General features: G+C 33.4%; 3 protein-coding genes across 6 annotated transcripts; 1 reads left to right on the top strand and 2 right to left on the bottom strand.

Moving 5' to 3' along the window:
• Window positions 1-41: 41 nt before the first annotated feature.
• PAHX (phytanoyl-CoA dioxygenase (PhyH) family protein) lies at window positions 42-4,727 on the top strand. Its single transcript, XM_021437507.2, is given in 11 exon segments — window positions 42-204; window positions 568-645; window positions 773-897; window positions 995-1,055; window positions 1,500-1,568; window positions 1,710-1,828; window positions 2,999-3,073; window positions 3,075-3,147; window positions 3,233-3,377; window positions 3,470-3,556; window positions 4,372-4,727. Coding segments are annotated over 11 exon segments (1,038 nt in total). The 3' UTR covers window positions 4,415-4,727.
• A 2,432-nt stretch (window positions 4,728-7,159) lies between these two features.
• Window positions 7,160-9,135, bottom strand: PFS2 (Homeodomain-like superfamily protein). 3 transcript variants are annotated; one of them, XM_021437616.1, is made up of 5 exons: window positions 8,888-9,135; window positions 8,457-8,771; window positions 8,145-8,221; window positions 7,334-7,761; window positions 7,212-7,235 (listed from the first exon to the last, which is right to left on the bottom strand). In XM_021437616.1, the coding sequence occupies exons 1-4, from the start codon at window positions 9,027-9,029 to the stop codon at window positions 7,342-7,344; spliced, it is 954 nt and encodes a 317-aa protein (XP_021293291.1). In that variant the 5' UTR covers window positions 9,030-9,135; the 3' UTR covers window positions 7,212-7,235; window positions 7,334-7,341. The 3 variants fall into 3 exon arrangements, with proteins under 3 accessions (XP_021293290.1, XP_021293292.1, XP_021293291.1); XM_021437615.1 differs by having other exon boundaries at window positions 7,160-7,761; XM_021437617.1 differs by having other exon boundaries at window positions 7,160-7,761; window positions 8,457-8,768.
• Window positions 9,136-16,509: 7,374 nt separating this feature from the next.
• Window positions 16,510-21,069, bottom strand: LOC110423618 (uncharacterized). Of its 2 annotated transcripts, none has more exons than XM_021437892.1 (7): window positions 20,817-21,069; window positions 19,345-19,607; window positions 19,088-19,140; window positions 18,874-18,952; window positions 18,656-18,794; window positions 17,490-17,603; window positions 16,510-16,950 (listed from the first exon to the last, which is right to left on the bottom strand). In XM_021437892.1, exons 2-7 carry the CDS (start codon window positions 19,509-19,511, stop codon window positions 16,759-16,761), a joined length of 744 nt encoding a protein of 247 aa, XP_021293567.1. In that variant the 5' UTR covers window positions 19,512-19,607; window positions 20,817-21,069; the 3' UTR covers window positions 16,510-16,758. The 2 variants fall into 2 exon arrangements, with proteins under 2 accessions (XP_021293567.1, XP_021293566.1); XM_021437891.1 differs by having other exon boundaries at window positions 20,878-21,068.
• Window positions 21,070-26,022: the final 4,953 nt, after the last annotated feature.

Raw genomic sequence — 26,022 nt, 5'->3', positions numbered from 1 at the left:
CTGGATTTTATATTCCTTTTTAATCATTTTAGTTTTGGGTAATGCATGCTAGTCACACAGACATTGTCCTATCTCTGTTTGTTTTGCATTATGCATATCATTGCAGAAACAAGGAGCATTTCTCCTTCACAGCAACAAAACTTTGGGACGTTACACCTCTTCGATATGGCAGTCCCAGAGCGCGGCCCCAAACTAGGGGGATTGGTATTGTTCATGGCTGTTTCGGAATGGGTTTTGCCTAGTCTTGTCTGCAAATGGGTTTTCTACTTGGATTGAATTTAATAAAACTATAAAAATATATCTAAATTTTTTTAAATAATTTATTTTTTTAAAATATTATAGTTAAAAATTGAAATTTTGATATATATTTAAATAATTTATCAACCGCCTCCTTTATTTGACACTTAAGTTGAGCAAGTATATAAGAAGAAAATAAAACATTTTTCAACAGTGACCAAGATTGATTTCCAGGACTGACTCTTAAATTTTATTTATTTATTTATTTATTAGATATAAACAGTCAATTAAAAAAAAAAACAAAGGCATTTATAATCCTTCCTGTCTCAGTGGCACAGCTTAACGCAACCGCCATGGGAATCGTCGGAAATCTCTCTCCAGAGCAGCTCCACTCTTTCAACTCTCAAGGTAAACCGCCATCGCCGATTTAACCATAACAATTTTCGTCTACAAAGCAATAGAGCCGGTTCTTTTTTACTCTGTTCTTCAAGCAGATCAAATTCAAAATTGTCTTTTTTTTTTATTTATTTTGCAGGTTTTCTTGTGATGGAATCATTTGCGAGCCCTGAAGAAATTGAAGCTATGAGAAAGAGAATGGACGAATTGCTTCAAGACTTCGACCCCTCCACCACCGCTTCTATTTTCTCCACCAAAAATCAGGTTCTTTTTTCGTTCCTTGGATAATTGTAAATAATTTGACTTTCTTTGATTGTAAAGCTTAGATTTTGATGATTTCTCAATTTTGGTTATTTTGCAGCTACAGTTGACCAGTGAATACTTCTACGAAAGTGCTGAAAAGATTTCCTTTTTCTTTGAAGGTATATGTATAATTGTTTGTGCTTTCTACTTTTCTTCACTTTTTCATTGTTTCTTCGATTACTTGTTTCTTTTCCTTTAATTTTCTTTGAGAAAATATCGAGAATTAGGCATTTTGGGTATATGAACTTCTTGTTACGATTGAAATTGAAAGGCTTGAATGTTAATGAACTGTTTACTAAAGTTGTTGAATACGTTAAGTTTACCCACCCTTTTACATTTTAAAGCTTGATTTTTTTTTCTTGCTTTTATATGTTGACTAATGTATAAAAAAACTAACATTTTGCTAAAAATGTTTATTAGTGCGGATCATGCATGAGAGTCAACTATTTGCTTTTTGTATTTAACTTTGCTGTTTGCTTTTGATCACTTAGGTTCCTTTTAGAGGATGGTGTTAGTTTTGTTTGCTAATGTAGGTACCTTCTTTCTGTTTTTTCTTTTGGCAGAAAAAGCATTTGATGATGATGGAAAGTTAAAGCAATCCAAGGAACTTTCTATTAATAAAGTTGGGCATGGTATGCAATTTCAAAGGCATTGCATGGCTTAGTATGCTCTTATTATTTCAACATGCTCTTGTAAATATGTTAGAAATGGGTTTGTGAATACTATGATAAAAATTTCTAAGTTTACAACTTTCAATGAATTTGTTGGTGCAGCATTGCATGAGATTGACCCAGTGTTCAAAGAATTCTCTTGCTCACAAAAAGTTTCTAGTTTGGTATTCTCCTTAGGTTACAAGAGGCCGGTGATCATTCAGTCAATGTATATTTTTAAGGTATTTAACTTTTTTTTTTTGCCCCGTATATTTTACACTTTGTTTCTCTAGTACAGCATCCTTTGCTACAAATTCTGAGAATTTCCAGTCCAAGTTTTTGAGAGATTCTGATTTCAATAACTTGGACATGTTACAATAGAAGGAAATGGTGCATTTTGTAATACGCGCTAAGGTTGATTTTTCTTTTTTTTTTTCTTGGGCTGTTGGGGTGGGGGGGGGGGGGGGGGGGGGGGGGGGGGGGGGGGGGGGGGGGGGGGGGGGGGGGGGGGGGGGGGTGGGGAGAGAGCAGGGGGTTGGTTGTGGTGTTGTGAGAGTGATCGGGTAAGATTTGCAATGTTATTGCTTGGTGTTTGGGTTATATCTTGTTTTTGAAGCCGGGAGATTGGATTAAGTTTCCTTGTAAAGGAAATTTCATTGGCTTGTAATATTAGCTCATATCTCACCATACAACTAACCGGCGCTTTCAAGGTGTGGAAGATTGTACATGCAAGCGTTAAGATTGAGCTGAATGCTGATTGAATTGCACCTTTTTATAACCCTGGAGTTTGTTGATTTTTTCTCTGGTGTCTCTTGATTTGTTTCTAGTTGCATGCTATGTTCATGCTTGAGTATTCAGTTTTTTCTTTTCTCCTGCTACCCCGAGTGTGTACCCTACTAGACCTTGCTATTGCTGCACTTTTGGTAACATTTAGGATGGTATGAAAATTTTCTATTTCATATGAATGATTGATTTATCTGAAATTTAGAGTAATGAGGTTCTGGGATTATATAGTTAGTCTGAATTATTAACAGTTGGTCTGAATTATACCCTACTTCATATGATGTGATGGCAAATTGTTTCGATACATCTATTTTTTCTCTAAAAAGGGAGCAAACACTTTGTTTCTCCTCCAAAACAGAAACACACACATTATTAATCCTGTTCACAAATGAAGATTTGAACCCAATGTAATTTGTAGTGGAGTTCAAATCTTATATCCTGCATTTAGAAGGACTTGCTCTCTTTCTTTTTATCTTTTTGATAATTTGTGTGGTATGGGAGATGTATTATTCCTTACATTGCCTTCGACCAACAGAAGAGGGAAAGAGGAAATTAGAAAGAAGCTGACTTGGATTTTGTTGAATATTTAGCTTCTCTTTGTTTTGCTAAAATGTGATTCATTTTGACAGCAACCAGGTATAGGAGGTGAAGTAACTCCACACCAGGATAACTCTTTTCTTTATACTGAACCTAAAAGTTGCACGCGGTCTGTGGCTTGCTCTAGAAGATGCAACTATTGTAAACGGCTGCCTTTGGGCCATTCCTGAATCTCCAAAAAGTAGCTTTTGTACTTTTTCCCCATCTGTGAACTTTTAAAATAGATAGATGATGGCTAAATTTGATGTTGCTCTGTTTTTATCCAGATGGCCTTGTTAGAAGGTTCATTAGGGGTGAAGATGGAGTGTACTTTGATCAGCCTTCCCCTTCCTATGACCAGAAGGATTTTGTGCCTATTGAAGTGAAAGCTGGGTCTTTGGTTGTAATTCATGGTGATCTTATTCATCAAAGGTTAGTTTAAAGAATTTTATTGAGAGCTCATTTAGTTCAATGGTCTGATAACCAACTATTTATTTGTTTCATTTCTTATGCTCGTACTGTAGTTTTGAAAATCAATCTCCAAAATCAAGGCATGCATACAGCTTGCATGTGGTAGATACTGATGGCTGCAAGTGGGCAGAAGATAATTGGTAAGTACAGAGCATTTACGTGTATCTTCTCCTTAATAATGAGATGGTTCATCTTTTTGTGCTCCACAATTTCCTTCTTTTATTCTTCATAGGAAAACATATTAGTACTATATTATCTTGAACTTGTTGATGGACTTTTTTTTTTTTTTATGAATCCCATTTTATATGTATGGTGTGTAGTCAACAGGCAATTCTAAGGTCTCATTGTTGCCTGAATTCTTCTGCTACCATCAGCAACAATATTTCACTTGTCATATTGACATGGTATGGGAACCTATAAAGACCTTTTGCTTGGTATTTATATAGAGTTTATAACCTCACAGGGAAATAATATTCCCATTTACAAATGGAAATTGAATTAGTCACCTCCTGTTAGTGGAGAATCTCTGATTTTCCTTCCCAAAAATGTCTATAAAAATACACTTGTTACCATCCGACATAGATGGGGGAGATGGAGAAAGGATTCATTCATATTTTGGTCTAATGGTTAACAAACCTGTAATTTTGAGTAATCATTGAAATTTTGCACTATTTTTGTTATATTGGTAATAATTGTGATGCCATTGATTCATAATGATGGAAATGCCCTTAATTTATTCTTTAACATAGTTAAGTGAAGATCTATTCGGTATTCTTCAGTTATTGAATAGAGATTAGGCATGAGTTGATCTGTCACTGTAGCAGTAGAAATCTGCTGTAGATATCAAGGGGTAGATTGTTTCTTATGATTGACTTAATTCCTGTGCTTCCAGCCCTCTATCTGGTTTTGGTCTATATAGAGATTATTTTTTAATTTGATATTTCCTCCTTTGCAGGATCAAAAGAAAAGTGGAGCCAGAGCCCCTCTACACATCTTGATTATCTCTGGTTGTTGCGTGGGGCGTTAATGCATGTCTCCAAGCAAAATTGTTTATACTCAGTTGCAGTATGTGTATTATAAGATCGTGCTCGCTGCAGACTTGTTACTGAAAAACCAAAATGGCCGGGCCCTTTTACTGTTCCTCAAGCTACATTTCGATGTTTATTGACATCTCGACAAAGTAATAATACACTTCACAAAAATTAAATAGCCAGAAGCCTAGTTTGAATGCTTCTTGGTGTTTGGTTTTGCATGATGAAATAGGCCTTATGTATTCTTTATTAGATGAAATGCTTTTTCTTGCTGTGGAGAGTTGATTGGCCATTTACAAATCATTTCCAGCAAACGATCTTATCGTGTTACCAAGTTAAAATAAAACATCAATGGCATTTCACATGTATCAAAAGATAGAATTCACTTAGGGGATGTGTGATCTTCTGCATAGAAAATTTACTAGGACTTCTTCCTACCATAAGACGCGTGGATGTGGAGGAGATGCCCGGCAACTAAGATTTGTGGGAAGGTGAAAGGGGAGGAAAGGAGCCATGAAGAATGCAAAAGGGTGGGGAGTGAAATTGAAAGCGTGGTGTGCCGGTGCAATGTGACAGAAACTTGATTTCAGTGTGATGGAAAAGCAATATAGCTGCACGTGAACATGGCATAATTTCTTTTGAATGTTATACGCAACAGGACTAATAATTGTGAAGAGTGTATGGACTTTAAGATAACAAAGAACACAGGCTATGTTCTGAGCTATTGGCTTGAATTTTTAAAACATTGGAGGGAGGTGTGTTTCTTTATTTGAAGGATGGGGCTACAGTGTCGCATGTCGTACAGCAAAAGAGATTTGAAGGAACCAATTGTTACTACGTTATTTGTGGTTTCAGCTGTGAGATCACATTTGTCTTTATTGAGGCAGAGCAGGATACAGGGTAAAAGCAAAGCAAGGACAATCCCCAGCCTCCCTATTTTTGGCCAAAGGCAATTAATGCTGGCTGCTTCCAGACTAGGAGTTGGATTTTCACTAGATCACGGTCGGTTTTCTCGGCAATACGCGCTTTCTTTGTATTTTGTTCATTTCTTCATCACTTTTAATTCTAACACTGTTTCTCCCCCTTTCTCTCTCTGCTGCCTGCTTTTTCATTATGCACCAGACATTCAGTGATGAAAGCCCTGCAAAAGTTTCAGTGACAACTTAGAGGCATCTTCCTCATCTCTCTCTCTTCTCCCCATTGTGAAAGTTCTGGTAATATTGCATGGCTTTGGTTTTTATGCATTATATTTATTATCACAGGCAAATGTTTTACATTTTTCATGCGCTTATTATAAATGCTTTTTTTAGGGTGAATGTCTGTCTTGTTTGAAGAGGTGAAAGGACAAGCTTCAAACAGGTCGGGTGAAAGGGGTTTAAGGCTTTTAGCTGTTTTTGACCTTTTATCGGTAAAAGAACAGTAATGAGCTATAATTACAGATGTTGCACATGTACAACCACTTCCAAGTTAGATAATGCAAGAAACTTAGACCATAGGGTAATTAAATCCTCTACAACTCCACCGCACTGCCATATGTATGAAAGACTAAATATTTGTGGAAAGCGTATAGTTAATAAGCATTGTTCTAATTTATATGTGTATGCATTAAGGTAACATTGCCAGGAAATATATAGTTGAGAGGAGAACATAATTACCGTCTAGTAACATCCAATAGATATAACATTGCACACATGAGAATTCAGTGAAAATTGTCAATGTTGTTGAGCAACCATTGACAGTCAAGCGATGTCCTTTTCTTCTGATTAAAGTTAACAGCTGGTGGGAATATTCGAGAGCTTAATGTTGGAACGCTGACGAGAGAACTTCCTTTGAATTTAATTAACGTGCTAAGTTTTTTCCTTTGAATTTGATACATGAATGCAAGTCTCCTCCCAACCCCAAGTTCCCTAGCTAGGACATTTCTGTACCCTTTGTTTATTGGGTTCTTGTTGTTTGACAGAGATTCACGAAACACTCATGGGAGAGTATTCGTTTGAGTTTGGCAGCTAGAAATCCAATCATGCTTTACAGGCATAGGTCTAAATGCCCCAGATTTCCCTGAAATCATGTGAATTCCTCGACGTTTAGACCATATTAATTATTAACCAAAGTGCAAAACGTCATTGAAAGATGTTTCTTTTTATTTATTCTTTTTAATCCTGAAATGACTAAATACATGCATTTTTCTGTTTGTACCATGCATTGCATTTTCGATAAATGGAGTGCTTGGTTTCTCATTTACGATTTCGTTGAATCCAAGCAGGATTGGCTGGATGTTTTGGCACAATGTATATATTAGCACTTGGAACCTTTGATGTGCTTTTGATCTTCTTCATTTTATTAATTAGTTCCAATGTATTTTGTCTCCAGAGGAAAGGAGATACTCATATTGCACTACTGTACCGTTATCCAGTAGTACAAATTTAATTCCCTAGGAATATATGGAATTGAACATACATGAGAAAAACAAAATTTTACTGACATATACCTGAAAACCCCAGATATGTCCAGTCCAAATTTTAGGTCACTTCAACATCAAACTCTTTCATGTCCTTCTCCTGTTCTATGTTGCCATCTCTCTTTCCTTTTGTACCGTTCAATGAGTTGTAGGAAATGGACAAAACAAAGAAAATTCTGCAATTGCATCGTTTAAAGAAAATGAAGGAGCTCTACCTTGGTTTAGCCAACATGGTCCAAATGCGTTTTAAGGCAACCCCAAAATAACTACATGTCCTTATCTTACAGTTGCTCCATGCATGACAGACACAGATGAAACAGTCCTAGTTTCCTACAAAAAAACAAACTAATACAGCTTAACCATCTTTACTTAAATAGCAAACTAGTATCTAATTGCAGCATTAATTTGTAGCCACATGCTAAAGCTACCTTCTTCTTCAGTTCTTCAGAGGAAGAAACTCAAAATACTGGTTTGGGGTGAAGGTTGTATTTAAGGCTGTGATGGGCACTTGGGTGGTGTCTTTCTTGCTGATATTAATGCCGTTGCCATTGTTACTTCCAAGGGGAAACAGCTCAAGGGTCTGATCTTCTCTGTTTTCATCTTCAAGAGTGGCAATATCTTCTTGGTGGGGTTTGAGTGAGCATAAATTTTGAGTGTTGGAAGCTCTCGCAGTGGCCAATGAAGTTGCGGTCATGCTGTTTATGAGGTAAATTGGTGAACAGGACAATTCCATTGCTTGCCACGTTGAAACTCTCCCAGCTGTACTCTTTATCTGTTGTAATTCCTTCTCCTGAATTTGCATCCACTTGTTTGGTCCACTCTCTGCTGCTGCTACTCCATGCGTTAAAATGATTTCCTACGAAAATAGACAGGAGTTATAATTAGTTTGAGGTAAAATAGAAATGAATTAAAGCTGAGTACACTAGCTCACACCAAGTCCGAAAAAATTCTGAGCCCTTTCATTACAACAGCCCCAACAGAAAGTAAGGCAATGCAGCTTTTGCACCTCTTCTTTTCCCAACATATTAACAACAGCTTTTTCGTAGCTTGCTCAATTGTTTTTCTTGCTCCTTTTTTTCTTGGCTTTCTTTGGAACCTTTGACCTTTTCCATCTAATAATAATTAGCTCCTATTATTATATAAGCCTTCTAATTTTCTTCTGAGTCTTTGGCTCTGCTTAGCTAATCCCCGTTAAAGAGTATTATCCCATGAACAAAGAAAAAACGCTGATATACAGACCTCTGAACGTTTACTGAAGTTTGAAGGAGGACCCTTGTTCTTTGTCTGTTCAATTTCACAGCCCGTGGTTGCAGACCCTGTTGGCAATGAAGGCAAAGCAAATCAAACAACTTTCTTTTTTGTTTTTCTTGCATCTAAAACAATAAAAGAAAAGAAAAAAGGAAAAGAAAATGAGGCTTCGCTCTCTCTCTTTCTCTCTCTCATCACTCTCTTTTAAAACAAGGCTTGGCAGAAGTTGTAACTATGTTCAAAATATGAAGGATTTACGGAAAATGGTGTTGAAGGTTGACACTCAAATTCTATATAGCTTACCTGGTTCCTTCTTTTCAAACCTCTCAGTGTCACATTGTTTTAGTTCTTGTTCAGTCTCCAGTTCGCGGCGGCGTTTTTGACGTTCTCTTGCCTTATGGTTTTGGAACCAGTAAAAGACATTCTTCCCTTCAATCTTACCAAACCTCCGAAGCCGCGTAGCGATTTGTTGGATTTGTGCAGCTGAAGGCGTTCGTGTCCCACGTCGATAGAGTTCCTCCAGGGCCAGTAACTGCTCTGGCGTTGGATTCCAACGCGAACTCCCAAAGGGATGCTCATTCAGTTCTGCCTTTCTTCGCTCATTTGCAATATTAGCTGCTACCGACAACAAGAAAAATATCAGTGTTGAAATGAGATCAGTTATTAAACCAAATGAAGAAAGATGAGTGAAAAGTAAAGTGAAAAAAAACAGAAGCAAAAAGTAGCCAAATCACCATGGCAAGGAGAGGGTGCAGAAGAGATAATAGTAGTGTTTCTGGGGCAGGCAGGGTTAGGCTTTGGAATCAAGGGTGAAGGCTTTGCATTGTTGAATGAATGATGAGACAAGTTGAGGTCAGTAATATGGGGATATCCCATGTTGAAGAAGCAATAAAGCAGGCTATTTGCAAAGAATATAGGATGATATATATATATATGATAAGATTAAAGAGAGGAGTTTAGAACTCAAAGTTGCTAAAGGGTGGGAGAGAAAAAGCAAGCATTGGGTTTAAATAGAAAGGCTACTTCCCAAATATCATCTCTTTGTCTTCCCCAGCGCGCGCACATAGTCGCATCAGAGAAGAACGTGGAAAGAAGAAAAAAGCGAATAAAAAGTAGATATGGTTTCTACTTTCAAAAGGGACAGCAGCAACAAAGTGAAAAGATAAAGCAGAGTGAGAGGAAACTGAGGAAGACAAACGGCATGTTGACTGTGTCCGTGTTGAGAATAACAATATGCTATAACATTAGAAAGAGGAACAAGAACAGGAAATTACTTCCTATTTGTAGTCAGTCTTTTTCTCTTTAAAGTACTAGCTATACATGAAGGAACAAGAACAGGAAGAGGATAATTACTTCCTAAAAGAAAGAGGTAATTACAATTAACGTTAGAAACTCAAACCAGACACATATGAATTGAAATTAAACATCAATAAAATAGATCAATATGTATGTAGCGGTTTAAGTTACAACGACGATTAAGTAGCAACCATATTAATATATAAACCATCCAACATTGGCCAATTCTATATATAATCTGTAGAATAAAAGGGTATAATATTTGTACACGTAGTATGAATGGAATTTTCTTTTAACATTGGATAATTAATTAAAACAACATGAATGTCAGTGGTGGGCTTGAGATGCCAATTTGCGTAAGTGTAAACTTGATATTGATCTTGAAATAAAGATTATGATAACTAAAACCGCCGTTAATCAAATTGAAAAGGAAAAACAATTTATCAAATTGAAGTCACATAAACCTCAAGTAGAAAGCAAAGGGAGGCTTGAAATTATGAAGAGATGAGGAGGCGTGGGATGAGAAAGCTTGGCAGAGAAAACGACTTCACCATGGAAAGATATAATTGCATATAGTCAATTAAAAGCTTAGCCCATCAGTCCTGATTAAGGTTCCTATTGCACAACCATTGCACGCCCATACGTATCTCCAACTTCTCCCTTTTTTCTTTTGGCCAAGGACGTTTGTACATTTTCACTTCCTTTCTGGGTTTCAAAGTGAAAAATCTGAGATAAATGCCTATTTAAAAATTCACTTTTGGTTCATATTAATTTTCGATATTCATCTTTCGATTGGTCCAAATTTACCGATGCACTCCTATTTCTTTTTTTTTTGGAATAACTATATATGTATTGATATTTATTGATAAAAATAAATATTTTTTATAACTAAAAATTTGATATTAGCCAAATTTAAATTTTTTAGAGTACCTTATTAGTAAAATTTAAAACTGCATTGAGAAGCTAAACGAAAAATTGTTTGTTGCAAGTTTAATGCTTTTGCTAGCACTTGGACGGTTGATTCAATGTTTTTCATTTTTTGAAAGTGAATCAAGTTTCTATTTGGGAATCAGTGTATTTTATACAGCAAAATTTGTCTAGGGAAAAAGGCAATAAATCACCAACTTTAATGAAGATTAAGGAATATAAATGGCACCTGTCTGGAAAGGAGAGGTAGAGGCAAACTCCATCAAAGAATTTGTGGACCTTCAAATAAATAACTTTTCACTTATTCAGAACATTTTAATGGGTATATGCTCCAAAAAACTGTGGGGGCGACGATGAATAATCTAAAGGTCATGTTATGGTTTGCATACAAATCATTTTACTCACCTACGTAAGAATCCCATTGCCTGGTAGACATTATTGAGAGTAGCATCAGCTATAGCTGCAGCTTTCTCAGCCCCTTCTGCCAAGACTCTCCATCCAAATAAGCTGGATCAGAAATAATGTCCTCATACCGAACCCGGATAGGATGCAGATGATCGACCAATGCATCTGTTAGGAGGGTTTTAAATCAGCCTCGGTTCATATCTTGGCAGTCTTGTGCAACTTCCTCTTTCGTCTTGCTTGAAATTATCTGAAGAAGATGTTGCACTCATGACGTTCAGGGTTGTCAAATTCCAGGCCTGGGAAACAGTTGGTCTTACAACGCTTTATCTTGTTTGCTATCTGTCACGACTCAAACCTGGGACCGTGACCGACACTCGAGCTCCGTTGGCGAAGTCCACTTCTCCCGAACAAGTCTCGATTGATTGGGCAAACCAATAAACAAATATAATCATTTGTAGGAATTTACAACTTAATTAATTCATTTCATAGCATAGGTTCAAATATGTTTTAACAAAAGAATATTTTTTAAAAAAACCCTTAAAGGTTAAATATTTTCAAAAATAACTTTTTTTATAATTTAAATTATTATTTGGTCAAGTTGAATAAAATTATCGTAAATAAAATTACACAATGATGTTACATGTCATATATAAAAACATGTTTCATGCTATGTATAAAAATATGTTACACGTTATGGTTAGGTTATTACATGTTATATTAAAAAAAATACTGTTGTTACATGTCAAATATAAAAATATGTTATACGTCATGTTTAAAAAAAGATTATTACACATTATGTTAAAAAAATATTGTTGTTAAATGTTAAAACATTTTATTACACTTTAATGCCTAAAATGTTATTGTTACTTACAAACCAAAACTTCAAATCTTTTCAATTTTTTTTATTTTTTTTGTTTTTATAACAATTTGATACTGATTACAGTGTTTCCGACATCTTTTTATAAATCAAAATATAAATTTTCTTATCTAAAATACTTATTTTGACTAAAAATTGAAAAAAAATTTCTTTAAAAACTTAGGTTTATAAATTTCATATTCTTGAGTTTATTGATGTTTAGTTCTTGAATTAATCCAAGTAAAAGTTATTTCAAATATCTGTAATCACTTCTACTATTTTAGTTTTATCCAAAATGCTTAAAAATCAAATTCTTCAAATAACCATCCACATAAATACATTAAAACCATCGTTTGGTGTCTTGAAAGTGCAGGAAAAAGAAATTTGAAAGCGCAAGTAAGAGAAATGGAAAGCATAGCAAATGAATTTCGAAAAGAGAAATCGGTAAAATTAAAGAGAGTGGGATGGTGAGAGAGATATTGAAAGTACAAGTGGAGAGAAATTATAATGAATGATTTAATTTATTTAAAATAATTTTAAAAATATTTTGTCAAGTTATGACTAACTATAATTAAAAATAATTAAATTTATTTTGATAATCATTTTTAAAATATCGTTATCAAAAAAAGTTATTCATCATAATTTCCTCTTTGACAAACTGCCCCGTAGCATTTAATTCATCAAGAGTATATTCACGTACTATTTACAAAAGCCATATCTTGACTAGCATAGTAGGTCCAAGCCCGTACAAAACAAACTGAAAGTCTGTACATTGTAGTGACATCATGGATGCCATCAAACCAAAAATAACTAACATCAATACCAAATCAACAAAGTGGACTCATCGAATTAGGATTCCTATCAAATGCCACAAAAGGTTCTGTTTTGAAAGAAAAAATCATAAAGCTTAACAATGATGGAAAAATTGAAATTGAGAAAGAAACTGTCATCAAATTTGACATCGGTAATGGTTTCTTAACTTAATGTGTTGAGTACAATTATAAAATTTGAATCTTTTCACTCCATGACATCAATCCCAAATCCAAAAGAAGTAACCAATTTTTAAGAAAATGGGGACAACACTTATGATCACACAAATGATGGTCAAGACGATGAACGATGGATCTTAGCTACTCATCAAGAAGCTGATGCAAAAGACAACGTAAAGGAAACATTCTTGAAGTGTTATTATGCTTGAAGATCATTTGCTCCTCAACAAGAACCTAAATTGCCCAAAAAAAATTGAACAACGATATAACTTGATCCTTCATACTAAGAGGTACATAAGTAACTTGGTTTTATTATCAAGTTCAGTCACGTAAAAGAAAAAAGTCTCTTGGATTGAAGACGATCCAATTCGTTACAATGATGAAGCTATCATATTTGAAGAGGATAAATTGTTTGAATTAAATCAAAATAGAAGTTGCCAGAATGCCAAAAATGATTTTAATCATCTCACCTCTTCAGTTTCGACTCTAGTTTTGCTAATCAAATCAAGTTTAATTAGTCTCAAATTTTTACTATGTCTAGCCAACATGGTTATACATCATGCATAAAAATATGGGAATCAAATGAGCAAGATAAGTTGGTGAATTGAATAAAGACAGAAGTTAGTCAGAATCGAAACAGTTTTGAAAATTTTCTTTAATCTAATCTTGCACAAAGGAAGATGAAGAATGTAAGCAAATGTTGGCATCAAAGCAAATTAAATTTCAAGACTTGTCCACTTCTTACATTCAAATCATGTGCGAACAAGTTTTAAGGGGCATTTGTAGAAAGAGAAAAATTATTATCCAATTACAAATGCCACATGTCCAAGATTAGTAAATTGAAGAAAATTTTTAAAGACAATGCATGTGCTGCCATGTGAACTTGAAGACATCATTTAAGATAGTCATATAATCAATTATATTGTAATTAATTTATTGACTATTTTCTTAAAGACACATAATTGAACCAATTAAAATTGTTCTTTATGTCATGTATTTATCTTTTGAGATAATATAGAGATAATAAATTAATTGAATCATTAAAAATTCACCTATTGGTCATCCAAGTTATCTCTAAATAATCAAGATAATTTAGAGATAATATGTAAATTTGACAAAATAACATTTACTTATTGGTCAATCAATCTATGTCTAAATAAACTAAGATAATTTAAGAAAAATCCAAACTTGGTCATCCAATTTATCTCTAAATAAATTAAGATAATTTAAAATAATACTCAAGTTTGGCCAATTAAAACTCAAAGACTCAAAGTTTGGCCAATTTAAAAGTCATTTGTGAGTTATCATGATTTGTCTCTAATTAAATTAAAATAATTTAGAGATAATTCAAAAAGACTAAATCATCATAAAAGTATCTCATCTAGCACTATAAATACAGTGCTCCTTCAAGCCATTTGATGAATCATGGAGAAAGGAATGAAGGAGAAAGAAGACAATTTGGGAGAAAGAAAAAGATTTTGAAGATTAAAGCCTCTTTAGAACTCTCACAAGTCCAAGGGCTCCAGAAGAAGCAAGTCCAAGGGCTCCAGAAGAAGATTCTGCCTCCAGATGAAGATTCTGAAGATTAAAGCTTCCAGACAGAAGAAAAAATCAAAGGGCTCCAGAAGAAGATTCAGGCCTCCAGATGAAGATTTTGAAGATTAAAGCCTCCAAACAGAAGAAAAAATCAAAGCCTTTGGAAGGAAGATTAAAGCTTTTTCAGAGCGGATTCAAGAACAAATCGCAAAACCTTTCTAGAAGGAAGATTAAAGCCTCTCTAGAGTGGATTCAAGAACAAATTGCAAGACCCTTGAAGCAAAGTTCGGAGTTCAAGAACAAGTCGCAAAACCCTTGAAGTGAAATCTCCAAACCGTTCATTCAAGATCAAGTCAAGACCTTTGCAGAAAAGTTTTTAAATTGTTTGTTCATTCAAGATCATGTCATAAGAGCTTTAAAGTGAAGTCTCCAATTCATTTGTTTAAGAACAAGTCACAAGACCTTTGAAGCAAAGTTTGAAGTTCAAGAACAAGTCGCAAGACCCTCAAAGTGAAGTCTCCAAATCATTCGTTCAAGATCAAATCAAGACTCTTGAAGCGAAATCTTCAAATGTTCGTTCAAGATCAAGTCATAAGACTTCAAATCGTTCATTCAAGATTAAGTCATAAGACCAAATCGTTCATTTAACAACAAATCGCAAGACCCTTAAAGCAAAGTATCCAAATCATTCGTTAAAGAACAAGTCACAAGACCGTTGGAGCGAAGTCTCCAAATCATTTCAATATGCAAATCATAAGTTCCAGAACAAGTTGCAAGACTTTTGAAACAAAGTTTCCAAATTGTTCATTCCCGATCAAGTCAAGACCCTTAAAGACAAGTCTCCACATTGTTCATTCAAGAATAAGTTGCAAGACTCTTGAAGTAAAGTTAGAAGTTCAAGAACAAGTCACAAAATCCTTGAAGTGAGGTCTTCAAATCGTTCGCTCAAGATCAAGTTATAAGACCCTTGAAACGAAGTCTCCAAATTGTTCGTTCAAGTTCAAGTCATAAAATCCTTGCAACGGAATATCCAAATTGTTCTGTTTAAGATAAAGTCAAGGCCTTTAAAAAAAGGTTTCCAAATTGTTCGCTCAAGTTCAAATCATAAGATTCTTGAAACGAAATCTCCAAATGGTTCATTAAGTCAAGGCCTTTGCAGAAAGGTTTCAAATTGTTTGTTTGTTGAAACGAAAATTAAAGAAATTAATAAAAGGACATTTTTTATTGTAAAAAAATCTTAGAGATTGTAAATTCACCTATCTAAATTTTAAAATATTCGATGCAAAATTCATGTGTACATATATGATTAAAGATATGAATTTACTTAAAAGTATGAACTTTCTTCATCAAACACATTTTTCTTCAACACTTATTGCTCCAACAACTTCAAGGTAGATTCCAGATATTCAATAATGTGTTCGCAGATAAAAAAAAATTATGATATTTAGTGGTTTTGTTAGTCAAGAATTTAGATATTTATACCTTAAAAAAAAGAATTTAGTATTTATCTATGATATGATAAAACATTTTAGTTTTGATTGTTTAATATTTTCAATGTACACAACAAAATTTACCATTCTTTCTCTTTCTCTTTGTCTTTCCCTCTATCCAAACAAAGTATAGCTTCATTGTTTGTTAAAAAAATGTTGAAAGGTACTGATGATGGGGTTTTAAATTCCTGTTTATAATCCTTTACTTAGCTTTATCTTCTTTTTGTATTACATCCTTCTACACATTTGATTACCCTTTTTTTTTAAATTTGTTAACACATCTTTTTTGCTATTATTTTCTAAATGTTTTTTCCCTTTCGGTTCATATCATTTAGTAAACCTTTTAAGATCATTGTTGCTTACTCAAACATAATATATTTACTAGATTATTAGTATTTGTTTTGCTGGAATTATCTTCTCCATGTCTAATATTACTACATTGGAAGCATATGAATAAAGTATCTTTTTGAGTATATTGTCTTAAAAAGAGTTACCCATATATGTGAAACTTTTTATCCCTACGTGACATTGTAATTCATATGAGAAATATAGTAATTAATAAGTAAACGAGTATAAAAGAATAGAAAAAGAGATTCGAATATTATGATAAAAAAGAATAAAAATATTTCTTTTGCAAATTTACCAACTTTTATTATCTCACGCATCCCAGATGTCAAAATTTCATTTTAATGAAAAAAAAAAAAGAAAGCAGAAAAAACCAGAAATGGAGATACCTCTCATAATTGTCCATGAACATCCAAATGGATAAATATTTTTGGCAAGAGTCAATCACATCCCTGGTTTTACATATCTACTACATTGGTTGACATAATGAATATACATCATACTACATCTGATTTAGGGAAATAATTAATAGTAATAGAAAAAGAAAAATAAAAGGACCCAGTTTGGGTCCCAGTTCAATAATGCAGCATGTTATGCTGATCGAAGACAAAAATTCTACATTCTACCTTATTTTATGCCTGATCGAACAAAGCAATTTTGTTCTCCTGATCGAACAAAGCAATTTTGTTCTCCCAGCTCTCAGGATAAATGAATAGTAAGGAATGAATCATAGATATAGGGATTGACCTGAGATATATGCACTACTCAAGAAGCTTGTTACACGTGCCAACACCAACAGCTGCGGCAAGATGCCATGCAGCATGAAGGAAAGGAGTACTAGGAAACACGTCATCTGCAATGAAAAGAACACCTCCCAGCAGTGATGACATCTTATGCACATTGTGAGCCATTCTTAGTTCTGGATCTTTTAATGCTCTTTTTGCAAATGCTACCTGGAATGGATGAAAGGCAAGGAAAAAGTTTCAGTATACAAACAGTTTGAGCCTAGAATGTAATTTAATCAATTATATTGTCAAGCTGGCACCATGACTGGGGAATCAAAGATTCAGACAACAAGAAGAACGCACATATAGTGCCTGGAATTGCTATCCACATGAATGTAGTTTTAACACTGGGCACGCTTCCACTGAAAACCCAAAATGCTTAATTCAAATTTTGACAATTAACTTCAAAGCTTAATTTAATTCCATCATAGAAGTAAATTATGTGATGCCATATAGCTTATTTGATAACAACCAACCAGTTGCATTTTTAACTCCAATGCATCAAGGAATAACTCATATTGCCCTTTCAAAAATGTATTTTATACATAAAGGAGAATAAATATGGAGAAGTTAGCAATAAACATTAGAAAGTTGATAGCTCTTTTGACCCATCTAATGAATAGCAATATGTTTACAATAGAAAAAATGATAGCAATCCTAGGCTTCTGTTCATTTAATAAAGTCCAAGGAAATAACCAGCTAGTTACCTCCATCATTCCAGTGTGAACAGCTGAAACCATCAGAGGCTGGACAGGTAGAAGTAAAGCAGATGCTGCCATCAGTAACTTTGGGTTCTCGTTTCTAAGGGCTCTTGATAGACACTGCAAAAAGGATTTTCAGTTACAAAAGTTTGAACCTAAGTGAGCAATTTAAAAAAGTAGAACCTAAGTGAGCAATTTAAAAAAGTAGAACCGTAGAAGAAAAGTTTCAGCAGGTAGCATTGTGTTCTCAATCAAGTCTACAGAGAGAGCATATGAACTGTGCTTAATTATATATGTGTATAGCATCAATAAAGTCAGTAACATAAACAAGTATCTAAACCGAAGCATCTTATTCAGGTTATTAGATACCAACACAACCTGTGTGACGATTAAAAAAGTTCACCATATTTCCAAAATTTATGCTTATGATAATCGTAGGAACAAACTGACCCAAGCAAATTAATATGACAGCAAATAAATTCATCAGAAAAATAATCAAACATGCACAAGAAATAATATGCAAAAGTAACAATCAACAAAACACTGGGATATAAGTGATTTGGCACAAAGCCTTCATTCATGGGCAGAGATGATGAGAAATTTTTTACGTCTCTGCCCATGGATGTAGGCTTGAGCTGAATCAAGTAAATCCCGATGTTTCCATTGGTTGTTATTTTTGCATATTATTCTTGTGTATGTTTGGGTAATTTTTTGATGAATTTAGTTGATGTAAAATAGACTTGTTTGGGTTGGTTGTTCCAACAAATTTGTATCAGAGCCAAAGGCTCGACTAGGGTGAGGAAAACATAGTGAGGACATATTTATGAAAAACGCGAGAAAGCGGTGCACTAGGACAGCCTTTGGTTGAATGCTGGGCCTAAGGGGCATGAGCAGCTTGGAAGAATGCACAAAGTGGTACGTTGTGGACAACCTGGATGTAGGGAGGCACATGAAGGTTGAGTGCTAATCCAAAAAAGCATTGATAATTGAGAGAACTAGCACGGTTAGCTTGCACGGGAAGCTGATCACAACTCACAAGTGAAAGGGAGAGATTTGTCGAGGTTCACATGTAAGTGTGATATGCCACATCACTAAAATGTGAGATGTAGAGGTGATATATTTACATTGCCAGAGTATTATTTTTAAAAAATTATAAATGATTTTGAACTTACCACTGTTGCTGTGGCTATCATTGTATAATCAGCCCACCTTAAATACTTCCTCAGCTTTCCTCTAGAAGAATGATACAAAGTGGATACAACTCCAACTCCAATGAGTGAATTAGCATACAGCTTAGTGTTCAAATTTTTCCTACATCCAAGTAAACAAAGAATTAATAAAAAATGGTTAATGATATCTTGTTTATTAAGCAAATTAAAGAGAACATTACCTTGGGGTCTGGATCCCAAGAGCAATAAAAGGAATTGATGTTAACACATTGGCAACTGTCTCTAGAAGATTCTGGTCCCCTAAGAAAGTTTTAAAAGATAAGCATAGACAAAGAATGTTATATAACAGAATGGAGAGCTGAGACACACATAAAGAAACACAAAACAAGAGAGAGACTACAAGAAAATGAAAACCGTTATTACTTACTACCATACCTTGCATACAACATCTTACAGGCCTCAAACAAGCTGGTCTCTGCTGCCATACTCTGAAAAACATGTGTAAGCAGTATGTTATGGGCCTTTCAAATAAAAGAAAAAAAGCAGTATGTTATGATGGGTCACAGGCAACAATAGTATATGCACGAGACTAGCTTCAAATAATTGATAGATAGGATTTAAAAAGATCAACACTAGCAACCAATATTTTGACAGGAAGTTTTGATGGATAAGTTCTTTTTTTTTTAACTTACTGAATCAGTAGTGGTTGATTTGCTGTAATAAATGATTTATCATGAGTGTGCAGGAAGTCCCCATGTTGGTTAATCTCCTCCAATGCAAATGGTGAATGAGGAACTACTTGCACCCCGTGTACACCCTCTAAGGCTTTACTAGGTTTCAATGCCCTTTGGGAACTCATAATCTTCAAAAGTGTGCGCCAAACGGTTTACCTGCCAGCAAGCACTTGCTGGCAACCGTTGGAAGAAGAGCACAAGGAGCGACTTCTATGCTTAATCTATGTACAATGAAAAAGCAGCAATTTTAGAATTAAGCAGCAATATGTGGTAAAATCATATTGGCAATAAATTAAGCATAGGATAAGGCTTCTACCAAACACTATTTTAGAAAATTTTATTGGGAGATCTAGTTGGATGGAAAATAGTTCATCGAACATCAAGGGAAGATTAATTACACAAATATCCTCTAAAATAGATATTGTATCCCAGCTCCAGATACAATAGCCCTTATAAAAAAGCAGCACCTTTTTGTCATATGGCCTTTATTCAGAAATAAAAGCAAACATTCGATCAACAACTTCAATCTATGAACCCATTAGAGCATCGTTAAGAATTCCACCCGGAATAGCAATTAAAACACCAAAGCAACACAACAAATGAAATACTGATTTGCATATTTTGTACTGAGTTTCATGGTTTGGAAATCTACTCCTAAGATATATTTCTTTAACCAATCGAAGCATGATTAGCCTCAATTATTGCATAGATCCAAACACGAACACCTCACTGGTTGTGCTTTATCTACCTATACACTTATAGAAATCAAAATACAACCGTGTCTGGTCACAAGAGCTAACTTTTAGGTTATATGCGTAAAAAATTAAAGGGAAGCTTATGAATACTGATTAAGGCTGTCCTGGAATTGACCAACTAGAACTAATGACACCTTACGGGCTAGTATCAAACTTTTATCGAGCTCAATGATTTCACCTCAAACAAGACAACTACTCCAATTTCATTTTAAACACCGAGAAAAAAATGATAATGTCTCCCTTTGGCTAAAATATACACCCAAGCATATTCTGATTATAAAAACACTCATTAGCAGAAGCAGGTTACTCCTATTGAAATAAGAATGAGCTCATATAAAAGGTCATGGCAAAGAAAATATCTTTATTTATTAACCCAAGATGTTCAATATTGACCACACTCCACAGGGCCTCAAGTAAAGCCACTCAGATACCTAAGCAAAATTTTTGTCCAACAAATTCGACATTAACAGTCCCATGAGAGGAAGCTCAAGTCTAAAAACCAAAACAAATCATTAAAAAATCTTCTCCTTAATCCCAGCATAAAAGAGACAAACTCGAAAATGGGTTCTGAAAATACAAGCAAGAATAGCAACTCCACATCAAGAAAACGGAAATTAACAGAACATTTTGGAGAATAAAACAATGACTCCAGCAGAAACATTTGCAAAAACTTACTGGATGCAATTTTTAGAAAGAGAGATGGATAGCTGTAAAATATAAATAAGCAAATATAAACCTGGGAAGATGTGGCGAGCAGAGAAGTGAAGGGAGGATATAATAATATTTATAGAAGAGGCGAGGGGGGAAGGACGGAAGGAAGAGGAGTTTCGTTTGATTTTCGGTTAGAAGGGGAGTGCTTTAAGACAAGAAGAAGAAACGGCATCGGGAAGGCGGAGATGCGCATGACTCACGAATCTTCTTCATTTGACTGTTCGCATATTCCCCTTGGCTAATCAATATACGTCACCTATACTCGCTTCCCGTGTGCAACTTGTACACGCTTGACGTGCGGGTACAATTAAAAAAATCTCTAAAAACATTTCAAAAAGAGCACTTTTATCTTCTTGTTTTAAAACAATATTTTTTATTTTTTAACTATTAACAACATTAGTTATTAATAAAAAATTATAATTAATATTATATAAATATTTTAAAATATAAATACTTTATTTAAAAAACCGCTATGTTTTCTTCCAAAATTAATAAAATTTACTTTGATATAAATAAAATTTAATATTTAACCAAAAAAAATTAAATTTTCATAAAATTTTAAAACGAGATTTGTAAATACGATAATTTATCTCATTTTGATCATTAATAAAATTCAATATTTGATAGAGAATAAAAAAACTTAAAACCTTTTATATACATAGTAAGCCAAAAAAATTTTTGTCAACCAAAATCCTAATTTCAAAAAACAATTTTGAACAAAATTATTTCAATAAAATTAGTAATTACAAGTAAAAAATTAATTTCTTAATCTAACACCATCAAATTTGAAATATCCATCATAAAAAATTTACTTTTTAATATATTTTTTAATGAAAAAAAACTTAAATTGTTGAAAAAATAACAAATTTAATGGCAATAAATTTTACCTCAAAAAAATGTTTATGGTTTTAAAGTGGATACCACTTCAAATTTCCAAGCCTTTAAATAAAAATGTTTTAGGGTTTTTTTCTGATTAAAGTTTTTAAAAGATGAATGAGCAGTGTTTTTTCAAAAGAAAATATGCTTAACTTAAAAAAATAACATAAAGGATATTTGTATCTTAAAATATTTATATAATATTAGGTTTCATTATTTTTAACTGTTGACTAATTACATTAACAATTAAGAAATCAAAAACATCATTTTGAAATAAAAGAAATTAAAGTCTTATTTTGAAGTATTTTGAGGGAGTTTTTTGGATTTTACCTTTTGGCATGTCTAAGTAGTTTATAAAAGAGGTTTTTTTTTAATAATTAAAGCAAAATAATGTGTTTAATTTGAAATTTTTTAACTTACGTAAAAAGTTTATCAGAATTTTTCAATGAAATTTATAAATTAAAATATTTTCAAAAATGCTAATGTACAGTAATAGTTTTTGATGAGATTATGGTGAAACTTTTACCTCTTTCACCTCAGCAATCAATCCGAAAAAGAGGGTTTATCATCTTTTATAGGTTACAAATTTTGGGACTAGATAAGTTACTCAAATTCTCTAATTAGGGATAAATGTTGAGAATAATCTCTTTTATTATTATTAAATACTATCAAGATTACGGATGAAAGAATATCTTGCAATGGGTTTGTGATAATTAAATGGGTTGACAAAGAAAGTTGGTAGGCCTAAACTTGAGCTTTGAATAAACGGGGACACCCTAAAAGTCTGAGCCCGCCTCGGCCTGGGTATATGGCCTATGAGGCCCACTTTTAACCTAACATTGGGCCTAATTTCCTCAGCCTTTGAATCATTGCCAACAATTTATACTCCGTTTTCTTTTGTCAATGACAATTACCTCAGGGGTGAGACAGAGTTGAAGAGATCCCAAGTTCAAGTTCCATTTTATTCAGTTTTTTTTCTAGTTTTGTTTTGAATTTTCTCCGACGATATGTTGAATGGTTTATTTATTGTTTAGTTATTAATTAATTTATCATTTCAGATTTATTTGATTAAGTTTGAAATATTTACTTTTATATATAATGAGATCCATGGTTCCATGTGGTGCACAATGAATATTTATATTTAGGGTAAAATTCTCTCATCTCTTTAATTTTTAGTTATAATTTCAACTAGGTTCATTAGTTTTTGAAATAGATACTCTGTCTTAAAAAAATCTTTCGCTAGATATATATATCAAGCCGTTAATAAATTATTAGTATTTCTGTCTATTTGATGATGTGATAATATTGAAAAGATAATTTTATTTTTAATTAATTTTAAAAATTATTATTATATAATTTTTTTTTTTAACAAAAAGAGCAACTATTGGTGCTGCCTTTTTTGAGGTGCTCCTCTCCCTTGGGGAGGACTTGATCCCTTCTTTGGAGAGCACTTGTAGTGGGGTGGTCGACTGAACACATTATTTGAGAGAAAAAAAATGAAAGAAATAAGAAATGGTATTTTAATTATTTCATTATTTCTGTTAATGATATTTACACTTTTGGAACGGATTGTCTATTTTGAGAACAAATAAACTCGTTTTGATTATGATTAAAAGTTAAAAAGGTGAGGGTATTTTATTTTTATTTTAATATGTATTTAAATAATCAATTTATATATATAAATATAAATGTTTTCAAAACATAAACTCTAAAATACAAATAATTGAATTTTTTCAATTTAGAAGTAATTTAATATTGTAAGAATTAAAAACTTTTACCAACCATATCGCAATTGCATATAAACAATAACACTCTTGGCAAAAGTGATGATAAATTAATTATATTTATTATATGAAAGAAAGGTTATAAAATAATTAAGAAAAAATTATTACAAAAAAGAAAAAGAAAACATCAAAAGTTGTTATAAAATAAGGGGGAAAATGCGTAATAAGGGAGGAAAGTCAAAAAGTGTGGCCACTGTACAAACAAATTGAAAAGAAAAATGGCCTAATGCAGTTAGTCCACTAGACCCTTGGTTTCAAGGACCGTGAATCTATGACTTGTCTAACCCGATGGGAATATCAGACCGGCGATGGATATCGTTGAACTAGTGATACTTGGGAGTTTTCGAATGCATTACACGTTAGTAATATTGGACAGTAATTTACTAGGGTTAAAATTTTTATGTAATGCTGCCAACAAAAGTGGTGACTAAATTAGTTTAAGATTTTAGGCTAGTTTTGTATTATTATGCATATAACACTTTTTTATATAATTTACTTTAAAGTAAGATTAGAATTCTCTTAAATTTAGGAAAGGTTATCACTATAAATATTCTCTTTATGTTTCATTGTAAAGCTAAGTTACTAACCAAGCTAGTTAGAAAGCTATCAAACAATTTGCTTAAGTCTTAGGTATTTTATTTTCTTTGAGAAGTGATATACTTATTATTTATCCCAATTCCTTTCTTCAATTGTAATAATGCAAGAGGGCAAGACAACTGAAGAAACGAATTGGGAAAAACAATATGTATATTATTCTTTAGACCTAAGCAAAATGCTTGATAGCTTTCTAACTAGCTTAGTTGGCAACTTGGTGCCTTACAATGAAACATAAATGGACTATTTATAAAGATAATTTTTTAAAAATTTAGTAAAATTTTAATTTTATTTGAAGTGCAAGTAAAATAAATAACATGAAAAGAAAACATTGTAGACACCATTTTGTGTTTGACTTTATCTTTATTTTTTTTATCTCATTATTAAGCTATTATTGGGTTCAATTTTCTTTAGGCCTATTTATTGGGTTAAGGCTAAAAGAAGCCTTACTTGCTTTTAAGTGGCCTCTCAGTCCATCAAGCCTAGAGGCCCTCAATTCCATTAAAAAATCTAAAAAATAATAATAACAATAAATATTTAACAAAAAAAATAAAAAAAAACTTTAACCTTGCTGCCATGCTTGGTATGGCAACCGAGCCAACTTGTCACAGTTCGTAAAACCGAGTCACACACAACTTCCAAGACTAGTCAGGATAGCAGCACAAATAGGGGCCCTACACCTCCCAAGGCTAGAAATCAACCTCGCGCCAACATAAACTCGGGACAAATATTAAATCAATGGACCGTAAACACGCCAAGAAACCCAATCTTGCAAGACTATAGGCCCAACGACACAAGAAGTTCGCATGAAGAGCTGAAGGTTGAACAGAGCAATATATGAGGGAATTTGTGTAGGGTTATTGGGTAATTATTTATTTTATTTGCACTATGACTCTAGGCTAGTTAGAATGTTTATTTACTTTAATCTCTTATTACTTAATCTAGCTGTACTAGACTATTAGAAGTAAAGTTGTTTTAGGATTAGGGAAAACTTATTATAAATAGGACGCTTAGGCATAAGTTCTAGGGTATCAAGTTAATTACCCAAGTAGTCATAGGAATTTAAGCATTCTAGCATTAATAAGTTATTTGCTTAGAATCTTAGGTATTTGTTTTCTCTTGTGAATAACATAATTACTTTTTCCCAAATTCTTTTCTTCCAGTTCAATTATATTTGCTTCCACATCTTTGTGTAACATTTTGAGTTAAGTTTGCTTACGCTTTTTATCCCTAAGGCTTAAACGCTGCACGGATCTTGGTTAAAGTTTCAGGATTGTGACAGTTAATATCAGAGCAATGCTTCTTGAAGCTAGATGCATGTATGTAACTTTTCAAGGAAAAGTTGGTGCCGGAGTAATGCTTCCCAGAGTTAGGTACTATAGTCAAAACTCCGTTGTGTTTTGATGTTCCTTATCAGAGCAATGCCTGCCAAAGCTAAGTAAGAACGACATTACCATTATCTTAGGGAAATTTCAAGCCTATTGCACATCCAAAAGGTAAGTTAGGGTTAACAAACCTTAAGGAATCTTCAATATTATGAAGCCTTAAATGTTTAGCAAGTTAGGTTTTAAGGTAAGTTTCCTCAAACTCTAAAGGCAATAAGGAAAGGAGAAAGTTATTTTGAATCAAAGCCACAAATTTTGGGAAAGGAAGAAGAAAGACAAAGACAGAGGAACCATCAATTGGTGATCAGACCACATCACACTTAAACTCCTTGGTTCGAGATAATGTGAGCGCTACAAATCCAGCGCACATGGAGTGTTAATAGTCTAAGGATCATTGTAAGATTTGGATAATTATGTGTTTCTCCTTGAGATGATTATCAATCACAAGGTGTGGAGCAACTTTGAATACGTCGAGACAACATTGATGAGTTGTAGTCCAATAACGATGAGCTTTACTTAGAATGGCACAAT

The sequence above is a fragment of the Theobroma umbraticum genome, unplaced genomic scaffold (genome assembly GCF_002168275.2).
Source record: "Theobroma umbraticum cultivar Fairchild unplaced genomic scaffold, ASM216827v3 scaffold_20.0, whole genome shotgun sequence".
In the NCBI taxonomy this organism is placed as follows: Eukaryota; Viridiplantae; Streptophyta; class Magnoliopsida; order Malvales; family Malvaceae; genus Theobroma; species Theobroma umbraticum.
The sequence above is the reverse complement of the archived record's forward strand: the minus strand, read 5'-3'. Positions and strand labels throughout refer to the sequence as shown.